The 20929-nt window shown below is 43.8% G+C and overlaps 1 protein-coding gene across 1 annotated transcript in view; it reads right to left on the bottom strand.

Annotated features, from left to right (window-relative positions):
* Nucleotides 1-3068: 3068 nt before the first annotated feature.
* The window catches only part of LOC118786960 (regulator of microtubule dynamics protein 3-like), a 34045-nt gene continuing 16184 nt past the window's right edge, over nt 3069-20929 (bottom strand). Inside the window, exons 7-12 of the mRNA XM_036542320.1 lie at nt 15915-15990; nt 15320-15397; nt 8736-8834; nt 7736-7789; nt 5105-5182; nt 3069-4249 (exon numbers count right to left, since the gene is read on the bottom strand). Of these exons, the coding sequence (XP_036398213.1) occupies nt 4199-4249; nt 5105-5182; nt 7736-7789; nt 8736-8834; nt 15320-15397; nt 15915-15990 (436 nt within the window). The 3' untranslated portion in view covers nt 3069-4198. The remainder of the gene's footprint in view (nt 4250-5104; nt 5183-7735; nt 7790-8735; nt 8835-15319; nt 15398-15914; nt 15991-20929) is intronic.

Genomic DNA, 20929 nt, shown 5'->3' with positions numbered 1-20929 from the left:
GATATTACAGTAACTAGAAATTATAGTAATATCTTCTATCTTCTACAGTGTTACACTAAAGCCTTGCATCTCTTCTCCCATGAATGCATGCTACAGTGTTTTCTCAGGTCTCCTCTGCTCCCACATCCTCCACTTCAATTCTCACAGCTCATTGGTTCCCATTTCCCTAAGGGCCTGGAGAGGTGCTGGTCTGATGGTCAACTTTCAGTTTTGACTCATGGCCGTTTCTGTTACAGTTAAAGAACAGCAAGGGCTCACGCACAGCATGCAAGGCCAACAGCCCTCACTCATTTCTCACTGAGCTCCCTGATTTCCTCCAGAGCGAATGTAAAAACAGTCAGTACAGTACCTCCCTGGGCTCTGGAGTTGGACGACCTGGGCTTCAATGGATCCAGCCTCTGCCTCTCTCCTCCCTCCACTTCTTCCCACGTCAGCCACTTCCTGATCTAATGACAGTCACACTCAGAGAGCCCCAGTTTCTACATACAATACATAAAGTGCATATATACACATATATCAATGTGGGACCATTTTATAGGTGTAAAAATGAATTACTGCAAACCATTGTTGCAGGAATGTGGGAATTGGCCAGTGCTCAGTCATAATTTTCCAGCTGCCTGTGCTGCTCTCTGCACCAGGTCTGCGCTGTCAAAATGGCGTAATCGTGCTGACTCTACCTCTTTCTTCCTCTTGTCCGTTGCATGTTACCAACATGTCTTTGTGCTGTTAAAACTGGGCACATAGACCCAGACACACAACTGTGGGCCTCACTGCCTGAGGCGCAGAAATGAAGATGTTAAAACACACTCTAAAAGGCCCCACTCTGACAGGAAAACCATGCCTGCATCCTCAGCCCTGGGCGTGTCTTATATCATCGCTTTTCCGTTACTGAAAAGCTCCAGGGTGCCTCCCTCCACACTCCAGGGCAGAGAGTGGTGTGTCACACATCTGGACACAAGCACGCGCACTGCCATCCTCCTGGCAGGAAAACGCCTTCCCTGTTTAACACACACCCATTGCCAATCACGGACAGCATGACAAAACAGGGCCCCTTTGCAGACAGTTTTTTAAATCTAAACCAACCAGACAGGCATAAGCACAATTTCCAAGTCAAAAGCCACGTTTCCACAACACACAGGATATACAGTGTACCAAACTGCATACCTGCTAGGGGACAGGAGCAAGCCAGACACAAGACATGAGAAACCGCTCATCCTGTTGTCTTCATGATACAGAGTACCTCCCATCAGAAAATTCTGACTGAATGCGTCATTGCGATTACACAAAATTTATATGTAATCATATTTTTGAGACACTTTGTGCAGCTCTCTGGAAAAATCTTATTTGAGAAGCACGCAAGGCTACAGTTTTATTCATCATTTGATTTATTAGTTTCATAAGACTAATTGTTTCATAGTTTCATTTCATAGACTAATAATTTCAGAAGAAATGGTTGTTTAAATTTAATTGACTGGTCTAATCGATCTAATGAACCATTACAGACTGATTATGTGACTATTCGAGGCCCATTCTTTTCAACAACAGCAATAAACAATGCGGGACAAAAGAGCATGTTTACACCTCAATTGCAACTATGCCATTACTAGTCCTGGGTGGATTGTGCTTGGGTGCACTTGGGAGTCACTTTACTTCTCTTTACTCCATCAGGCTTAAGTTGGTATTAGCGCTAACAGCATAAGCGGCCGCAAGGGTGTAAATTACGTCGGCCTGGTGCACTCATTGGCGCCACCACCTCATGAGTCAGCATAGCCCAGACTTTAGCACTCCTCAGAGCACCTGGAGCAGGTGACCCACCTACACACAAACCGCGGCGACCGTCCCAACGGACCCCTGGGGACTACAAGCCAGGTAACCCTGTCTGCTGCTACCTGGTCTCACTCTCACTTTAACATGACAATTTTAATGGTCCCAGCTGTGGATTTACACTATAGATAAATCACATTTACACACAGTTATAACCATTTCCTGTATAAATTGTACAGTTTGACAAATCTTCACATCCGGCACCTTTTCAAGTAAATCCGTGTGTAGTGACATCACGAATGCCTAGAGTGCCTACTTCTACACCAAACACAGCAGCAATATTCTATGTACCATACATACACTACCAAACACACAAACCATTAGGTTTTCTACATCTACCAAAAGTATTCTCTTGACCAACTTGCATAATTACCCAAACAAGGTAATCACTGTGTTGGTAAAACATGCAGGGATTTCCATTCTGAAAGTCATTAAACGTTGTCAGTACCTATAACCAGTATACGCTGTATTATCAATATGGAAAGAAAAAGAAAAGTCTATCACTATGCCTAAATTATACTTCAGCTTAATGGGACACACTTCTAGTCAGTTCAGCATAATAAAAAGCAATTTGACATTACTCGTACAAATCCGGTCCAGTTTATAGTGCAACCCTAATATATTAAAAGTGCTTTAAAAAAATTAAAGGGCAACATTTAAAAAGAGAGAAATAAATAAAATGGCTGAAATGAGCCAGAAAGAAAACAAGTAAATAAAGTGAAAAATCTGTACTGCAACCGGAAAGAAAGATCGTGCTTGGAAAAGTGCTAACCTCAGTCCGGCAGCATGAACTGGCTGTCATTTCTGGACTGAGTGGAAACCATCAGCCTGCAACTGTCAGCTTAATAAGTATGATACTTCCTTTAACACATCCTTTTTGTCTTAAAATATTTTAGTCTGTCATCAGCGTACAGAGAGAACTTAAATGTGTACAACACCCCAACATGGAAAGAGGCCTTATTTGTATATTATTTAAACTAATGTATTCCAGAATTTCTTTTGGTTCTTCTGGTTAGCCCAAAAATGTTTTTCCCTTCTTTCCAAAAGCCCTTTGGAATTATGTCATACCCGTATGCATTGCACAACATTTACAATATTGTTCCAGTGGACATTGGTCAATGTATTTCTGAGAAGAATGAATTGTCTGTACACACAAACAATATATAATATATATATATATATATATATATATATATATATATATATTTGATCAGTTAAAACTATTCTACATAAAATGTGTGCCCTAATGTGTGTCTGGGTATATGCATAAAATTTTATCGTGACACCAAAACCTGAATATTTTCTAGTCTGTTTGGCATCACAGAGTAAAACTCCCCTTTTTCTGATTTGCATCATCATCAAAGTGATGTGGATTATTTAACAGCATCTCCAATCATGGCCACAGTACTACCTTGCATATTTAAAAACTGACTCAAGACTGGTCTTAAACAGGTGGAGGGTGCTGGGCAATAACAGGGTAAAAGATTTGATTTGTTATGATGAAATATGTCCTCTGTGCTACTGATTTCATATTAATCAACTGCTGAAAAGGTGGGGCAAACAACAATTTGACCGTGGCTAGTTACCAGTTAGTTTTATGCACATTTTCCAATATGTTCAAAACAACGATCAAAATGCAATTACTTGCATTTAGTATAAACTGACTTATTTATATTTAAGTGCATGTTAGTAATTTTGTGGGCTGACGTACATCCTTACACAAATACAGAATACAAAATACTTCATCCTTCAAAACAAGCAAGAAAATGGCTTATGGCTTAGCATTCATATTCAAAACTTTGTATCTATGGTAATGCCACAATCTGCATTTCCTCAGTGTCATTACATTTGGGAAGAACACTCTGATTTCCTAAGATTCTGATTCAAATTTCCCTCATATAACAAACAAGCGTAATCACTCTCAGGGAACAAGGAGGGAAAATGGCACCCAGGTCATACATACATGGAACAAACTGCAAGCACATGGTTTTCCATATCGATGAGGTCTCTTTTTCTGGTGGCCATGTATAGCACTGCAAAATTAACCCAAGAACCAGCTCTCTTCCATGCACATTCCTGTATCAGCTGGACAGCTGTCCTTTTGTATGTGAGAAAGATGGTCAGTGTGACGTGCTGCGCTATGCAGTACATATGAAAGAATGTGTTTGGTGCTTGCTGTTACATGAGAGAGACTGTTTCCGTGTGGGGCCAGGTTAGGCCACTCGTTGTTCAGTGGAGGTGGAGAACATAATGTACATTCAGGGCAACTGCGTGTTACAGATCAACATCCTCTGGCCTCCCTGACATCGGTGGGGGTCCCCGGGCCTCCTCCTGTGTGGGCCCCTATTGTTCCCCCACCTGAAAGACGCGCTCCTCAGTTCCTCAGGGCCTCTAACGCTTCTTCCAGACCGGCGTTGTCTCCGTCCTGAGGAGCCAGGAAGAACACAGACACAAGATTTACAGCGTTAACCTCTCACGGCTTCCTCTTCGCTCCAGCGCACGGAGCTGCTGAAAAGGTGAGGTCAGCGGAGCACAGCGTGACCACGCGCACCTTTTCCTGCACGGGCCCTTCTCACCGCAGACACGCACCGGCAGACAATGTGGGAACCATGACCCAGCAGTTATGCAAGGGGTAACTGAGGCTTATGGCAAAGCGCCTCCAGATGGGCAAGTGAGGGAAAAAAAAAACAACTAGCTGGTTCATAGATCGATTGATTAAACTGGCATTGACTTATTATTGATTGACAACCAGAACAGCAGGTTCTGAATGGCAAGAGATGACAATGAATTGTCTGTCTATCAAGGGTTAGAGCAGGAAAGTATGATAGGCATACTGAGCACATAGCATGTCTGTTATCGGAAGCTACACACATGTATCTCTTTATATGTATCAGCATGCATGTTATCAGAGAATGTATGCTATCAGAGGCTCCAGAAACAGTGACAGACACAGGAAACACGCTGAATTAAGAGAGGCTGGAGACGTTCTGGCGGGGAGTCCCCTGAGCCCGCCGCTCTGACCACACGGTGCCTCCGCTACCACTGAACCGCAGCCAGAGACCGCACGGCATCTGAAGCACAATTCGAGCGCAGAGGGAGCGGTCGCCTTTGCAGGGGGGTGTTACACCACAGGAGCGAGTGGCAGCGCCTGGCTGATGCAAACTCAGGCCAATCAAAAGCCAAGACAAAAGGACCCAAGTGACAGAAGAAAAATAACGCTATGAGTGGGAAAAGAAAACCTGAGGTTTCAATGACCGCTGCGTCTGCAATACGCGCTTACCTCAGAGACCTTGGGCATCTTGAAGGCGAGCTCGGCCCAGTTCTTCGCCTCAGAAATGTTCCCCAGTTCCTTGTAGCACTAGCAGAACAAATTAAAATTAAGTGTTTAATCAAAAGCATACCCGAAAGAGCTAAGGAATATACATTTTTAACTTGCTCTGACCGCCAAACCCATTTTTCCAGCTCTCCGCCCATGACGCATGCAGTTCCCTTACGCGGGTGCCATTGGGCAGCTGACAACACAGGCTCTCGAGAAAAGCTCTGGGGCACTCTGAGGTGTGGTGACCGAGAGGAAACATTTCTCTGATGACCCCGCTACACAGTTAAGCCACAGTTAGGCTTTCACTTTACTTTATGAAAGTGAACAATTTGTTTAAAATTCAGTCGGAAGCCTGACACATGGCACTTCTCACACTGCGGAGAGTGTCGTTAAACTAATTCTTCTTCCTACCTGAGTGCTAGTCCACACTTACAGTCTACTGACCATAAATGGAAGTGCGGTGAAGTTTATGTGAATGTTTGCCTGGTTGATTGCCCCCTCCCTGCTAAGGTGAACCCCAGGAGACAGAAACGAAATAATCCCAAGCCAGATCACGATCAGATAAAGCTGGGCAGTATAGCCATCGCGATACATCGAATAGTTATTTTTAGTGCAATAACAGCTATCCCTGGCATGTGGCATTTGGTTTCTTCCCGTATTTTGTTTCCCTTTAGTCATACCTGATGTGGGAGCACACCTCCAAAGTTCAGTGAAATGCTTCCAGGGCAGAAAAATATTACTTGTATCAATATGTTGGTTAATTTACCAACTTATGTTGGTTAGCTTTGAAAAACACATATGTTTATGTTATGCATATGTTTCACTCTTTATCTTTGTAGCCATGTGCTTCTATCTACCACATAGCATAGTGCTGTTGCTGTGATATCAACATTGAATAGATATGAGTGGCGTTTTTCTTCCCTGGAAGCATTTCACATGGCCTCGGAGAACTGGAGGTGTGCTCCCGCATCAGGTATGACTAAAGGGAAAAAAAAACAGGAAGAAACCTAACGCCACATGCCGGGGCTAGCTGTTATTGCACTAAAAATAGCTATTCGATGTATCACGATGGCTATATCACCCAGCCCTACGATGAGACTATCGTCCCAAAGCCTGCGTTTCTGTCTAGAGACCTGAGAAGGTCAAAGAGACTGCCAAGGTCACTCATTATGAATTATCATGGCCCCGAAGGAAGGTACATGGCGGCAGACTGAGGGACCACACAGTTCAAACTGATCTGTTGGGAAGCAGTGTTTGGCTAATCTATGCCTTTCTCTGCGTAACTTCTCATTTCTGGAAATGGTCTAAACCCTACTTCACACCTTTCTCACACCCCACACCTCCCGTCAGACTATCCTGTGAAAGAGTTAACACAATCAGACCAATGTCTTGCTGATAAAAAAAAACATCCCTCGGTGACTTTTAGAATTCTGGGAAAACCATGACGTGACTTCAGCAGCCCCCTTGGAGGCTATAAAACTTCTATAATGTCAAAGATAACAGCACCGAAGACTCTGAGTTCAGACCAAAACACTCAGCTGGCACCAGCCTTAAGCAGTCCATGTGAGAACGTCTCAGAGCCGTGCTGCAAATTATCTGCTGTTTTCCTTTTTTTCCATTCACAGTGTATTTGCAAAATAAGTATAATGTATTTCTTTATTCCCTTGTTTATTTTCTAAAACAACAAAAACAGGAAAGGCAAGAAAGCTGGGGCCACATTTCCATGCAGGGTTACGACATGAGAAAATTTCATAAAATACTAACGTTGACAAGGCAGCCTTCAGAATCAGACACATCTGCAGCCGAGAATGGGCATAATCATTAGCATTTTCTGCTGCAGCTGCACAACAAACAGACAAAACCTCCCCCCAAATAAAATAGAGACACGACACAGAGCCACAGGGCCTTGGGTATGGTGACACCCCCCCCTTCACCAGCATGGCCTTGTGCTTTGAAGCCTGGTGCTGAAGGTGAGTAGGTGCCCCTCGATTGCATCACACCAATGAGATCATGGGAAGGGGGGCCACACCCTGACGTGTGATCTCCCCTTTGATGCCCACTAGCTTCCTGCTAGCCCTCATTTGACAAACGGCTGCAGTTGATTGGATAAACAACCATCATTTCCATGGACAGAGCAGTTCATGGAGGAAAAAAACCAAATGAAATCAGCTGCTGAATGAGTGTTACGCAACTGCTACCAAATTCAGATTGGCTTCAAAAACCCCCACCCATGTAACAAACCGGAATGCGAGAGGAGGAAAGAAAGCCAAAGCCCTCTTAGTAATCAAAGCAAACAGGGATGGCATGAGTCTGACAAGCCATTCTCCATGAATGCATGTTAAACTTTTACATTCCCTGAAGCTTCAGTGACATAAGGCTCCCTGGGTAGCCAACCACCCCGACACAGGCTTCCAGCTGGGCCCGCTCCAGCTATGGGCTACGAAGAAAATGAGACGACACATGCTGTGGCAGACCTTGCCCAAACACATCAGCTGGCCCCGCATTCTTGGCGGGCGGCGCGGTGTTTTCAGACGGACGCCTGCATGGCAGTTAATCAGGCTGCTGGGCCTACTGAAGGAAGTGTTCCGTTACCTTGGCGATGTAAAGCCTGGCTGTCCTGGAGAAGCCCGGGCTAAGTTCTTCAGCCTGTGCAGGAAAACAAAGCAGAACACAATGTAAACACAGCCAGATTATGGAAGGTCCTGGAATGAAAGAGGGGTTTTCATCCTGAAAATCATTAGCTGTTCAACTTTCCATGCACCTGCCAAGCAGGGTGCGCAATACCGAAGACGACCGCCAGTCTCCCGACTGAATGAAACTGACAAATGAGACAAGATGATTTACTGAGAACGGGCATTCGGTTGCTGGCTGACACCTTGTGGATTGGGCGGTAATCAGTCATACCTCCCAGAGAAGCGTAAGAGTGCATTTCACTGGAACATGTTTGAACAAACGCAAAAGCAGAGCTGCTGGTTCTTATCAATATCGCTTTACCCACTGCATATTGGCTCTTAAGTTCGAGAAGGTGAGATTCCCTGGTCCCATTAGGACCCCTCATCCAAAAGTTTATCTCACTGTCTTATTCAGACATATTAAAAAAAAACATGTAACTTCCATTTCCTGGCAGCTGAATTCTATAGCATTATACAAAAGAGCCATTCAAACGCACAAGCATTACGTAATGGTTTTATGGTAACAATGAGACAATAAGCAGCGGGAATACATCATTGAAGTCCTGACTACAGCTTCTCTTGAAGCCGGCATGAAAGGAGGCAGTATTGGGATGCATAAATCAATCTACCAGGTTGTCAGTGCTCATGACCTCTATATTACATGGCAAGTGACAGGAACATGCAGTACTGTTATTACGCTCACTTCAAACAGCAGAGAAAAAAAAACACTGGATGAGCTGTTCAGTCATTGCTCGTGACTTCAGCGTGAACCCCATACTCCTGACTGAAGTGTCTATAAAGAGTAAGAGTACAGACAATTACTCATTTCCTTCACCTTGCATGAGCCTGAACAGAAAGAAGGACCCTTCCGCGTGTAATGTCATTCCATCAACAGCACATTGAGCACGCAGGGGCAGTACCTTGAGGAAGTTCTCCAGGGCGTCGTGCAGCGTGGCGGTGGGAGGGGTCTCGTACAGGGCGGTGGCAGCCTTCTTCTCCAGCCATCCCAAAGACGCCACCTGGGGATGGGGGGGGTGGCAGAGAATGCTATCTGCTTAGCAGGCACACTTACTCAGAGTGATTTAATGACTTACTGTGTGCTCATGTACCTGTATATTTATAGGAGAAGTTGCGATGGCCGACACATAACCACAGTTCCCGCATCAAATAAAATTCCTTAAAGCGAAGAGGTGGCATTATTCTATGTTATTCTATATTATGTCTTAGTATATTTTTGTTCAACACCAATCAGGAACGGCTTCTAAAATTGCCCAGTTTAATTCAAAGGCCATTGTTCAGTATATGTACGCATATCTATATGTGGCGATTAATTCCTTTTGCCAATGTATTTATTGGATTTCCAGAACTGGACTAGCTTGTACTGTCTGTACCACAGGGCAGAGCCAGGAGAATAGTGCAGGTAAGCTACCTGCTCTTGGATGGCCGTTACAGTACAAGCCACTCTGTCTTTTCAGATGTTAACATGTGCTGGCTCCCTGAGACCCAGTCAGGTCGCTCCTTCAAATGTGAGATCTTCTTTCTGATGTGTCAAGGTAGTGCGCAGGGGTTTGATAACGAGGGACTCTCGTGCACCAGACAGGGAGTTATGCCGCTATCTCTCACTAACCCTCGCCGGCCACCCCACCAGGAGTAGTCCATTTCTCTTCCGCTCTTTCTTAATGCTTCTTGGCAGCACATGAGCCCAGACCATTACAGTTCAGCAATAAGAAATTTGTGTTCAGATTCATTTACAGCAGTTTTTTATTTTTTTATTTCTACTTTTTTTTGGGTAGAGGAAGGGGAGCGTCTGACTGTGCCTGTCAGTGATTTTCCAGCTTTGGTATAAACAAGGAAAGTAACTGTTAACGTCTGGAATCAATCACCCGGGGCTAAAAATACCCCATTTGGAAAGGTGAAGTGATATGTTCTGTGTGCACGGGCATTTAGGAGCAGCAGCGTGCTCGCGGCCTGCTAATCCAAGCTGAAGCCTTTTCAAATAAAGCCTGCTGGTAAGGGCCTTACATGTTCCGCTCCTTTTGCTGCTGATGCAGCTCGGCTGAATAGGAGTGGCGGCGCGAGTCTCTCCGTTTTCTCCAAGCGTGGAAACTAGCACGTGGATCCCGACCCAAGCGGGGGCCACGGGAGGCCGAGGGATCAACTGCTTTTCAATCTTGCGCTCTGCAATAATGTGCTATTTTCTGGAAATTGGTGCATGTACTAAAAAAAGTAGAAGCAGACTGCTATTCCTTAATCCTCTCGACTCTCCTGGCTACATGTTTCACTAGCACCAGCTTTGGACATATAATAGCTAAATGGGTGGGAGGGCTAGTATGTCACACAAAGACTGTCAATGGTTGAATAGTAATGAATATGTTTCCAACCGCTGTGGGAGTAGGGTAATGTCTAGGCTTCTCTGCTTGAGGTTGGAAAGGAGGGAGGGGTTAGGGGTTACTGTGTGGGGCATTTTTACCCAAATCCAAAGCCCCCCACGCACCATCTTTGGTGGTCGGACAAGCACAAAGTCCTACCTGGAATAAGTCTGCAATTTAGTGAAAGATGACACTTGAGCCATGCCTTCTCATGGGAATGCAAACAGCCCGTGCGTGTGAAATTGGTCCAGATCACACACAAGGTAGCCATTCTCTTTATGCTGTGTGTGCGTATCAACTGCAGTTTCAACAGGTATACCACGCATAGACTCTGTCTGACAAGACTACCCCAATGTACAGTATAAATGCAGGAGCTTTTGAATTCTGTGCACACTGAGTTTCACATTTTTCAGAACAGACACACACATGCATACAGAAACAATCACCAAACAAAACACCAGACCCAGGTGATGAAATACACTGCTCCTTGGTCACTGCTTCTAATTACGCAGAGGATATTGCAAGCTCAGAGTAAAAGCGCTAAATTGCTGTTGACATTTGTTACCATCTTCCACATACCTTGCACATAAAACCGACTTGCACACAGACAGCTTTGTCTAATTAAGAAGGATTTTATCATTTCAACATGCCAAAACACCCCAAAAGCAGTACCATTTCTGAACTATTTGTTAAGAAGACTTCTTAAACAAAACAAAATTCAAACAGGAGCAGGAAGAGGCTGGGAAATGTCGAAAGGCTTTTTCTCTACTGCATTCCCTCGTGCAAGAACACAGTACACTCCAATGCCTTATTCGTCAGCCATTAGATTCACTGCAGAATGCTGTCTGCAGAAAGGGTTCCACTCAGTCAGCCATACAGGTGGAATATGGCAGATGAGACACACACAAGCAGGTAAACTGTCTGACAGGAGCACAGGTGGGTGTCAGACTGAGATGATTAATGTTTAGGTACCGGCGATCACCTAAGGCCTCAAAATTACCATCTATATCACTAACATGCATGTTGTATCTTGTTACTTTACCTTTGTGTATTTTTTCTTATGAAAATGGTCAATACCGTTGTTAGCACTTAACTTTGTGTGTGACTGTAGCAAATTAAACAGTGATAGCAAATTGGAAACTTTTCACAGAAATGTGTGTTACCCTGAATATTATTCTTAGCCAAAATAAAATGGCCCCTTTAAAACCATTTAATTTACATAAATAAAAACAACTCCTATGTCACCAGGGAAATACAGATATTTTGCAATACAGTGATAATACTAATATTATGACAAATAATAACAACAATAAAACATATATATGAAGCTAATTATGAGACTATATACAATGCACCCTCAAAGTCACTGCTAAATATACATACAAAAATAAATTATTTATTTGTTATTAATTAATGCTGATCCTTTTGTCATTTTACACCTTTCTTCTTTTAACTGTCCTTCTATCCTTGTGAAGTGCTTTTTCTATTGAGTAAAAAATACCCATATTGTGGTTTTGAGGAGTTCCAAAGCGTAACGGCTGTAAAACTATATGCTGTAACCCATACAGTGCATCTTACAGAGGAGGTAAATCACAGCCTCCAAGGAGGTATACAAGGCTGAAACTGATTGCACAAGGACAAGAGCATTCAGGGCTTTAGAAGTAAGTAGAATGACTTTGTACTGTATATGAGACTTAACTTGTAGTATAGCAATTTGAATAATGTACAGTATGATTTGTTGCCCTGTGTCAGGGATCTTGGCAGAATTCAAGATTTGTGAAGAGACGCTACAGGGAAGCGCTGCACAATAATGTAGGTAACATGAGACCAAAGTACTAGAGTTAAAGCTTCATATAGTCAGAAAATTAATTTCAGAAAATTAGCATGCATCCAGTGGTTACAATTTTGCCATAAGTAAAAGAACAGGCTTGCTGTTAACCTGTTTGTTGTCAGCATGACAACTGACACCAAAACTCAAGCAGCAGTATGCAAACGATTGCGAGCACAGGGCCAACCACAGTACCTTGAGGGACACTTTGTGAAACTGGAGTCTACCCAAAGAAAGTATTTCTGTCCATCTGTTCAGTGAAAAATAAAATTGTTTACTGTTATGGCAATCTTGTTGGCTGTAAAAGTTCAGAAGCACCAGTCAGCAACTATATAGATATTATCATCCACTTTTGTCAGGGCTGTCCCAGTACTGTGACTTGTACAGAATCCAGATTGAAGGGGTTAATATAACTTAAAAGGATGACATGATAGACTGTATGCCACACGCACTCCTAGATTTTACAAGAAAAAGAGAGATTTCAGACTGAAAAATTAGCCGTAGAATCAGCATCAAGACCAGGTTTCTTGAGAACAGGAGTTATTGCAGCAGTTTCAGGCGCTAATGGTACAGTGCCAGATTTCATTGACTGGTTGATGGTATCAGTAACTGGAGTAAAGAGGGAAGGAAGTCAGGCTTTGACTAAGGCAGTAGGGATTGAATCAAGCATGCACGTAGATTTACCTCTTCCGCTGTCGTTCGACCATTGAGCCACTTGGGCAGAAAGAACACTCACAAACCAAAAAAATGTTAAAAACACTAGGAAGAACCTTGGAACGAAGCTTGCTGCTACTTGACCGCCTGACCATCGGGGCAACGTCAGTGAATTAACAAAGGGCCGCGTGAAGGCTGTGCGTTTGGTTACACAGCTGCCGGTGCCCTAGGCCTGCGGTGCATTAGCGGCCCGTGTGCAGCGAGAAAGGTAAACCCGCTTCCCCATGTGGTGCCGTGTAATAAAACATCCGAGTGGATCCTGAGACACTGCCGGACAGCGAGGCCCCGGAAGACCGGCTGAGCCGTAGCGGAGGCGCGGATCGTAAAGAATAACAGCAGGGGGATGAAGGGTGCTTACGGGGGAACGCTCCAGCTAACACCGGGTTCCGGAGACGCGGTTTACTCAGCCTGCTGCCATTAGAGGACTTTGCCTGCAGTTCCTCTCTGACTTTTAGGGCGCCCGTGAATTAAAAGTTTTCCTGATTCATGAGAAAAAGCCCACATTAATTTAGGGCTGGTGAGTTTTGTTTGTTCAATATTATTCTTCTGTCAGCCTAAGTGAGTATGAAAAAAGACAAAGCAAAAATAACAAGGGGGATAACTGTTTTCACGCATAAAAAGACATAATAAACAGTAACACTATGAACTGTCAGTTACCTCTTGTTACTGTTGTTGGGCATGAAAAGCCGCATACTGTTTGTGCACGCCATGTTGGCTCTGGGTGCCCAGCTCCATAAGACTATAGCCTGATTCTGATGTAATTATGGGTAACTGGTGGCTCCTGATTGCTCCCATGTTAAAACAACACAGACCTACCTCACAACCAACCACAGGTCCCTAAGACCAAATCCAAACTGAATGCAAAAAAGCAAACATTATTCTTCATTTTCTTCTTGAAATATTTTGTGATGCCTATAATGTAATTTGGAGCAATAACAAAAGGTATTGCCAATAAAACAAATGGCTCTAATAAATTTTTATAATATCAACTTCAAACATAAGAGTAATTATACTTTTCCTTGCCTGGTCAAAACTGCACAGGAGAATGTAACTAAGCACAATACAGTGTGGACTACACAGCGACACAGACATAGACGCGACTGCAGACATTTACACAAAAGGCAGAGAAAACTGGGCAGTCCTACATCTGTAAATAATTGTAGCTTTTTGGTAACACCAGTGTGAGAAGCTAGCCACAAGATAAGCCAGCGCTTACCGCAAATCCTTGCAGTACACCTGCATGACAACAAACACCTATTACTGCATTAAAGGTCCTTGGAAGATCTAAAATCACTGTTTGAAAAGATCAATCCAGCTCCTCGCCTGCAGCTCCTGTGAAAACCATATGTGAAGAACCCAGATGCACTGCAGACTAGCCTACCTGTGTGATTATACGTGTACACCCCCAGCTCACTCATACTGTAACCAGGACTTCAACCTTACCATATTGTTTAACATTTTGAAGTTCACGGAAAATTCACACCACCCAAAGAAAAACTGGGATTCTTTCATGAATGGGGAGTGGCCTTTTAAGGTTATGTATCTGACTACAGTCAAATAAAGTTTTAAACCATCAGAAATAATGCCTTTAAAATAAATTTAATTGCATGGTTATAATAAAGTAGTGTAGCAATTTAGTTGCAACAACAACACAACTCTAAAATTAGAAATCATTTCTGTTTTGTCATCAAACATTCCACCAGGTCAATAATTTGGGTTAAAACACAGGCCTATCTACATATTGCCTGTAAAGCACAAGAGTGCTGGCAAAAACTCAGAAGCTGAAATTCAGTTCTCTCAACATTTTTATTCATTCATTCTTCTGTTGAACATGTGTTTTTAGGAAACAGTGCACTCATCAAACCTGTTTGCAAATGAACTCCACAAACAAAGATGGTAATTCCACAGCTTTCCTCAGATTCCTTATCAGCTTATGAGATGCTACTTCTCATAGCGCTGATCAAAAGATCAAAAGAAAACAAAATAATAGTAACAAGTCTGAAAAATAATTGTTTAAAAAATGCATGGCTTAAAGAATGAAAATTACACCCATACATTCTGTCGCTTGCAAAAATCCTGATTTTAATAATTCAGTTTATATTTAGGTTTGTAATTTAGGAAATATTCTTCAGACCACACAAACTAAATTTAAACATATTTAATCTTAACTTTGCTACACAATGAGCAGGATCTCTTTATTCTTACACATACTCTCTACAAGTGCCAACGATGAATCACACAGGGTGCGAAAACCTTTTAGTTTAAAAATGCATGATTTCACACGAGTACCGCTGTGAACTAACAATGCTTGTTAAGTATGTGTTAACCACATACACAAAGCTCTCCATTCAATTGCTGCTTAGGGACTGTGACTTCAAGACAAGCACAGATGCTTTCAGTGGAGCCAGAATGATGACACTGAGACAGAATCTGATGACGCGCTTAATTCCCTGATGAGTAAAAGGGTCCAGCGATCTGTTAAAAATGTGGAGAATGCAAACATGGCTTCTAAGGTCCTCTAGCTGATTTTCAATGTGGAAAAGGGAACAGAAAGGGATTTCCTGGGATCTCAATTCCTAGTTTTCAATCTTACCTCATAGCACCACCTCCCCAGCAGGTAGAAGCACAGGGGGTCATCAGCCTTCAGGGCAATGGCTTTGTCAATGTGCTCCTGGGAATTGGAGAGGTCAGGAAGGCAGATTATTGGCACAATCACATCTGACAAGTGAAAAGTAAAACACTGCATTTCGCTGTAGTTTACATTCAATGAAAAGTATATGAAGAAAAATAAATTCTGACTCAAACTATGTTTTGAAATTCCAAGTTCACACTTTATCTGGGTCTCTCAGTCGAAGTTAATTAGGCTTTTAAAATTTCAAGATTTTTCTACGCAATCATATGTTGCAGTCTCACTCGACCCCAGCTGAATAACCAGCTCAGTGTGTTCAACTACCTGTAAACTGTAACTTTGGGGCACCAGCTGCTTTTTGTTACTTCACAAATTTCATATTAGACAATGTACATACAGCTTAATAACTGGTATAACTTACTAATAACAAAAGTTGTCAGAGTACCTTAAACTGGCATGACATACATAAAGAATCAGCTACTCAATCAACTAACGAAAGAAAAAAATTACCAGGATGTCACACAGCTGAAAGGTCAGGAGTTTGTGCACTGTGATTTACCTTAAATATGTGGCTGCTCTTCAGTTTGCCATGCATGCTCTCGTAGTGTGAGGTCAGGCCGGTGAGAACTGCGAACCTGGAGAGGACAGGCAGGGTCAAACATGGAGGAGTCATTTCCTTCATCTGTCACCCGCCTGGGTGGCATAGCCAAGCTGTGTTTATACTCTGACCGCACAAGAAGCCGGTTAGGCAATTGTCCACTAGGATGGTTTGAGACAACCCCCCCCTACACCTTGGTTGAGCCTGGGTTCGTTGTGATCATACAGCCCTCTTGGCCAAGCCATTGCAGTGGTAGGGCTGAAGGAGTCTTTCAAATGTTGGACATCTTTCCCCACAGTTAATTCAGTGACATTTTAGGTGAAGCCGTGACCTGACACTGAGTTTTGATCCACTGCCTCTCCGTCTCACGCACTGGAATGTTAACTGTACACTGCAGGCTAATGTAGGAGCTACACACACTGACGCAAGGACTGTGATTTGGCCGAGACACAGCTATTAGGCCCCTTTAGTGTGCGCGTCTCCCCAAACACTTCAGGCACAGACACGCACTCTTCGTGAGAACTCTAAGTCTAGCAAAGTGGTTTTGGATCAAACCAAATGTTTCTCGTGTTATTGTTTTTAAACTGCCCATGTGACATCTGGTAAACCTGTTTGGTGAAAAATGCGTAGCCTATGTTTTCGCATCTACAGGCTAAACAGTGTAGGCACTGTGTGCGGCGTTCCACAGAGCACTTTCTGTCTGGCTGAGAGCTCTTCGTACGGTACTGTACATTGCAAAATTCCTGCCATGCATTTCAGCCATCACCAGAATCCCTAAATCCTATGATTTAAGGCCCATTTGAGCACAATGAGAAGAACCAGAGTAAAAATAAACATTCCAGTCTAAATATTTCCCTGGTTCCGTGGTTGCAACGTTTAAAGTTACTTCAAGAAATTGCTCAGAAGCATGATCAGTCTGCTATGTTAAATGGCCCCACTGTCTTATTTACCAGATAACACACTTCAAGAGAAATCAGAGGAGAGACAAACACTGTCTCCAGTTACCTAACCCTGGCACAGAGACAGAGGCTCTATGAAGAGCGAGTATATTAAACTGTGGAGGAGTCAGGCCCTCTATATGCCATGCTTCCAATATAATTTCTGGTCCATGCAAATTAGACCTGTTTTCTTTAGCCAAAAAAAATTAATGACTAAAAATACTTCAGATCCTGGGAATGTCTAATTAATTAAGACAAATGACAGAAGCCAGGCTTCCAAGGATCAAACGTAGGATTAATTATAATTTTCCCTTCATTAGTTTAATAGACATTCGATGTTGAATAAAAGGAAGCTGATATCCAAATCCAGTCGCAACCGGAAAGCTTAAACGCGAGGAGAGGAGAGACCAAGGAGGCCTGAACCGTGTCAGCCAAGTGTGGAAACCATTTATGAGGAATTTATGACAAAATAATTTTACAATATTTCCACTCGCACAAATAACAGTGAGCAGTGTTCCTCTGTGTCCCTGTTCTTTCTCCAGCACACGGAGGCACCATGGTATCTGTACAAAATCTGGCAGCAATATCAGCTGAATCACACTAAGGACGCCATGAGAGCGGGGCAGTTACAGAGAAAGAAATTCACAAAGCTTAGATTTATTTAGACTTCATTTAAACTCCGAGGCTCAGTTTGGTCGCAGGACATGAGGTACAGAACGATCCTTCGACACGGAGGTGTGTATAGCTGTAGACCCGCCACACGGCTACACTGGGGACACGGGGCACGCTGGCAGTGAGCAGGAAAGCGCCCTCGTGGTGGGGACACAGCAGACCTCGTTTGGCGAGAGCACCAGCGAGTGCGTGACCCTAGTCAAACCACAAGATTCCAGATGGCCGCAGTTTAGTAACAATAACTTCCCCACACGGCGGTGGCAGCGGAGCTGGGGGGATCGGGGAGGGGGGGTGGGCCTCCGGAGCACCCCTCCAAGATAAAGTCCACCGCATAAGCGAGCTCAGTGAAGACAGGAGTCAGGGTGTCTGCTCCAATTCTCAGAGCTGGGATCACATAGCAGCGGAGAAGCCATTAGAGGGAGGCCTGCACTTTGGCTGACTCCCCAGCAGAGGAGGCCTCTTTCCCCTTTTAGATCCCCCCCGCCCCCCCACCTCCCCTCTATCCTCCCTCTCCTGCTGGAGGTAAGATATATGGGCCTCGGCAGCCCACCACCTCCAAGGTAGCGTTTCTCCATGCTGCCAATAAAAATAACTCCAGCCCCCTTTCTCTCTTGCCCGACCAAAGCCGTTCTGCATCACAGAAGTCCTGAGAGCTGCCAGAGACTGTTGCCAACAGCTACACTGTTTTTATGGGCTTTTTTTCCCCCCTTCTTTCAAAAAGGAGATTACTTTTCTCAAATAAATTTGCGTGGGGAGCGCGCAGCCGGTCGGGGCAGAGCGATCGCACCAGGACGGGTTACAGTGCACACACACGTTGCAGGCTACTTGTTGTGTTTATTGTTCTTTCTTTGGAAATGGGGAAATTGCACGGGTACGCAGGTATCCGTGCACTGCCGCAGGTCTGAGAACAACAAGGACGAGTTCAGGAACACACTAGCTGAGCTGAGAGGCAGTTGGGGGGATTAGTGGGGTGAAAGAGGAAACACTACATGAAACAGTTACACAATGAATATGTGACTTTGTGATATCGGGCTCCTGCCATGTGATATCAGGCTTGTTGCAGAGCTCAAACATACGTACAGTAGTTGAAACAGTGAAATGTCGGTGAAATATCACTGAAATGTCTGTGAAATATCAACTCTGCCTATCCTAAGCCCCCATATCATGCCATATCATAATGTAGAAAACACGGAGCAACATGTCACCATACAGACACCACAAGGGCACCATGTGATATCATTATCCTAAATGAAAGTGAAACAGACAGAACTGGAATTAATGCCAGGTCACAATCTATTCCAGCTAAAAACCCCTGATCTCCCCATCTTCATTTCTATGCACACAAACTGGACATAACGCATCCTAACCCTACCCCATCTATGTGAAGTGCCCTCAGTCAAGCTCTCCCTACACTCAGTCACAGATTTCAGTCCTACCCAATACTGATACTATAATCTTGATTTGTCAGCATTATCATAATTTTTCCTCGCTGTACTGGACAGACATCATCAGGCTGTTTGTAAACATTCGGGCCCTGAAAGCAAGGTGACTGTATGCTACATTGAGCTGACACTCAGAGGGACACATGCTCTGACATGTATTCACCGTCCAGCTGTTACCGTTTGTTAACCACTTGCCTGGCTCTCAGATCCATACACTCTTCTGAAGCTGTGAGCTTTAGTAGCTGCAAATTTTATAGTCTTGGCTTTTTGTGGGACTAAACTCTATTTAATAAATTATAAAATACGCTGGTTAAAAACACTGAACAATGTGACTCTCTGCACACAGCTGAGTAACCATCAGATAATGAGTCATTTCGGATATGAGGTTGTAATCGCTTTGCTTTGTAAATGAACTATTTTATTATCTTTCCAATAAAGACTCTCCGTCTGCTAAGTTCAGAGCATTAAGAAAGGACACAAACACAACCAAGCACTAAACCCAATGCAGCCAAAGAGGTCTCCCTGCCAGCAGCACTGTGAAGAAGCCTATCCAAGAACAATGACTCTGTAATGTTACAAGCTCTAAACACGATCTGGCATTTACTGAACAAGAGTCAAGTCTGGTGCCAGTGACTAGACTCCAAAAGCACAAGGTGATTAGTGAAACAAACAAATTAGCAGGTTGTACCTCTCTCTCCGCAGTCGGTCAGTCATATGGGTGTGTGAGTGAGTGGGTTTGTGATGCAGTGATTTCTGATGCTTCTCTCTGCTTTTAATTCCCATATCCGTTAGTGCATCTGTCTGCACTCCTGCTGTGCACCGCTCTGGGTGCGTGCATGGGCGCCCGGGTTGTCTGTGAGCGTGCATGTGCACTTGGGATTCCATGTGTGGCCATACGTACTGCCACCCCGAGGTTCCTTCACGCACCAGCACCTACGTGTCAGCCTGCTTTTCCACGCTCGACGCGGTTCGGCGCACAGCTTCCGAACTTGAAGCATCCCTGTTATCGGTGCCCGCCGCATAACAAGCAGACCCCGGGAGCGCGGAGCTCCGGCCCTCCCCTAGGCAGTGGCAGCTGAGAAAACATTCAGCCAGATACACTGAGGAGAAGCATTCCCAAACACGGACGCCTCATGTCTGTTTGCTGGTTTGGTTTGGCGCCCCCTGTATTGACGTCACGCGCCTCTCCCACTAGGTTCATCCGCCAGAGTCTGTCTGTGAAGCACTGATAAGATAATCCTTACGAACTAATAAATCTATCACCTTCTGAAACCACATCATAACCATGTTAGAAGCCCTGTCAGTCAGTTATAGCTTCCCCCGCATTTGCTGGCTTTAGTTAATTGGTCTCCGGTTCACTTTCAATAACAAAGGAGTTTTAAACTGACAGTTGTGTGCAGGATACTTGATGTAGCCAAAGATATTGTGCAATACACTTGTTGTGAAACCTACATCAGTTCTGCTGCAGTAAATCCAAACAACCTGTGCTGGGAAGTCATCATTATTTTGTGTTATGGTCCAAGCACTTGACTTGTCCTTTGTAATGGCCACCCTCACACAACCAAAAAAAAAAAGTTGACCAATAGTTACAACAAAGTGAACTCCCTATGACCGCGTATCAGATAACTGCATACTACGATTTACTACGCACTATAAAAGTATTCCCTCTGACTTTAAGATGGAGTAGACAGTAACAAAATACTGTACTGCTAACATAAAAATGTCTAACAACGTTAAATGTGAATTCAAAAGGTGCAGAAAGGCTTTTTTTGTCTACCTTAAATCACAAGTCCTAACTGGCAATACTGTTCATCGTCACACTACACTGCTCCATGGTACAACTGTTACTACAACTCAGATAAAAACATTTCAATGATTTTTGCTTAATGCTTTTTATTTGACTTTTTTCGGTCAGCACCACATG

The sequence above is a fragment of the Megalops cyprinoides genome, chromosome 12 (genome assembly GCF_013368585.1).
Source record: "Megalops cyprinoides isolate fMegCyp1 chromosome 12, fMegCyp1.pri, whole genome shotgun sequence".
Taxonomy (NCBI): Eukaryota; Metazoa; Chordata; class Actinopteri; order Elopiformes; family Megalopidae; genus Megalops; species Megalops cyprinoides.
Note: the sequence above shows the minus strand (reverse complement) of the source record. Positions and strands in the feature narration are given on the sequence as shown.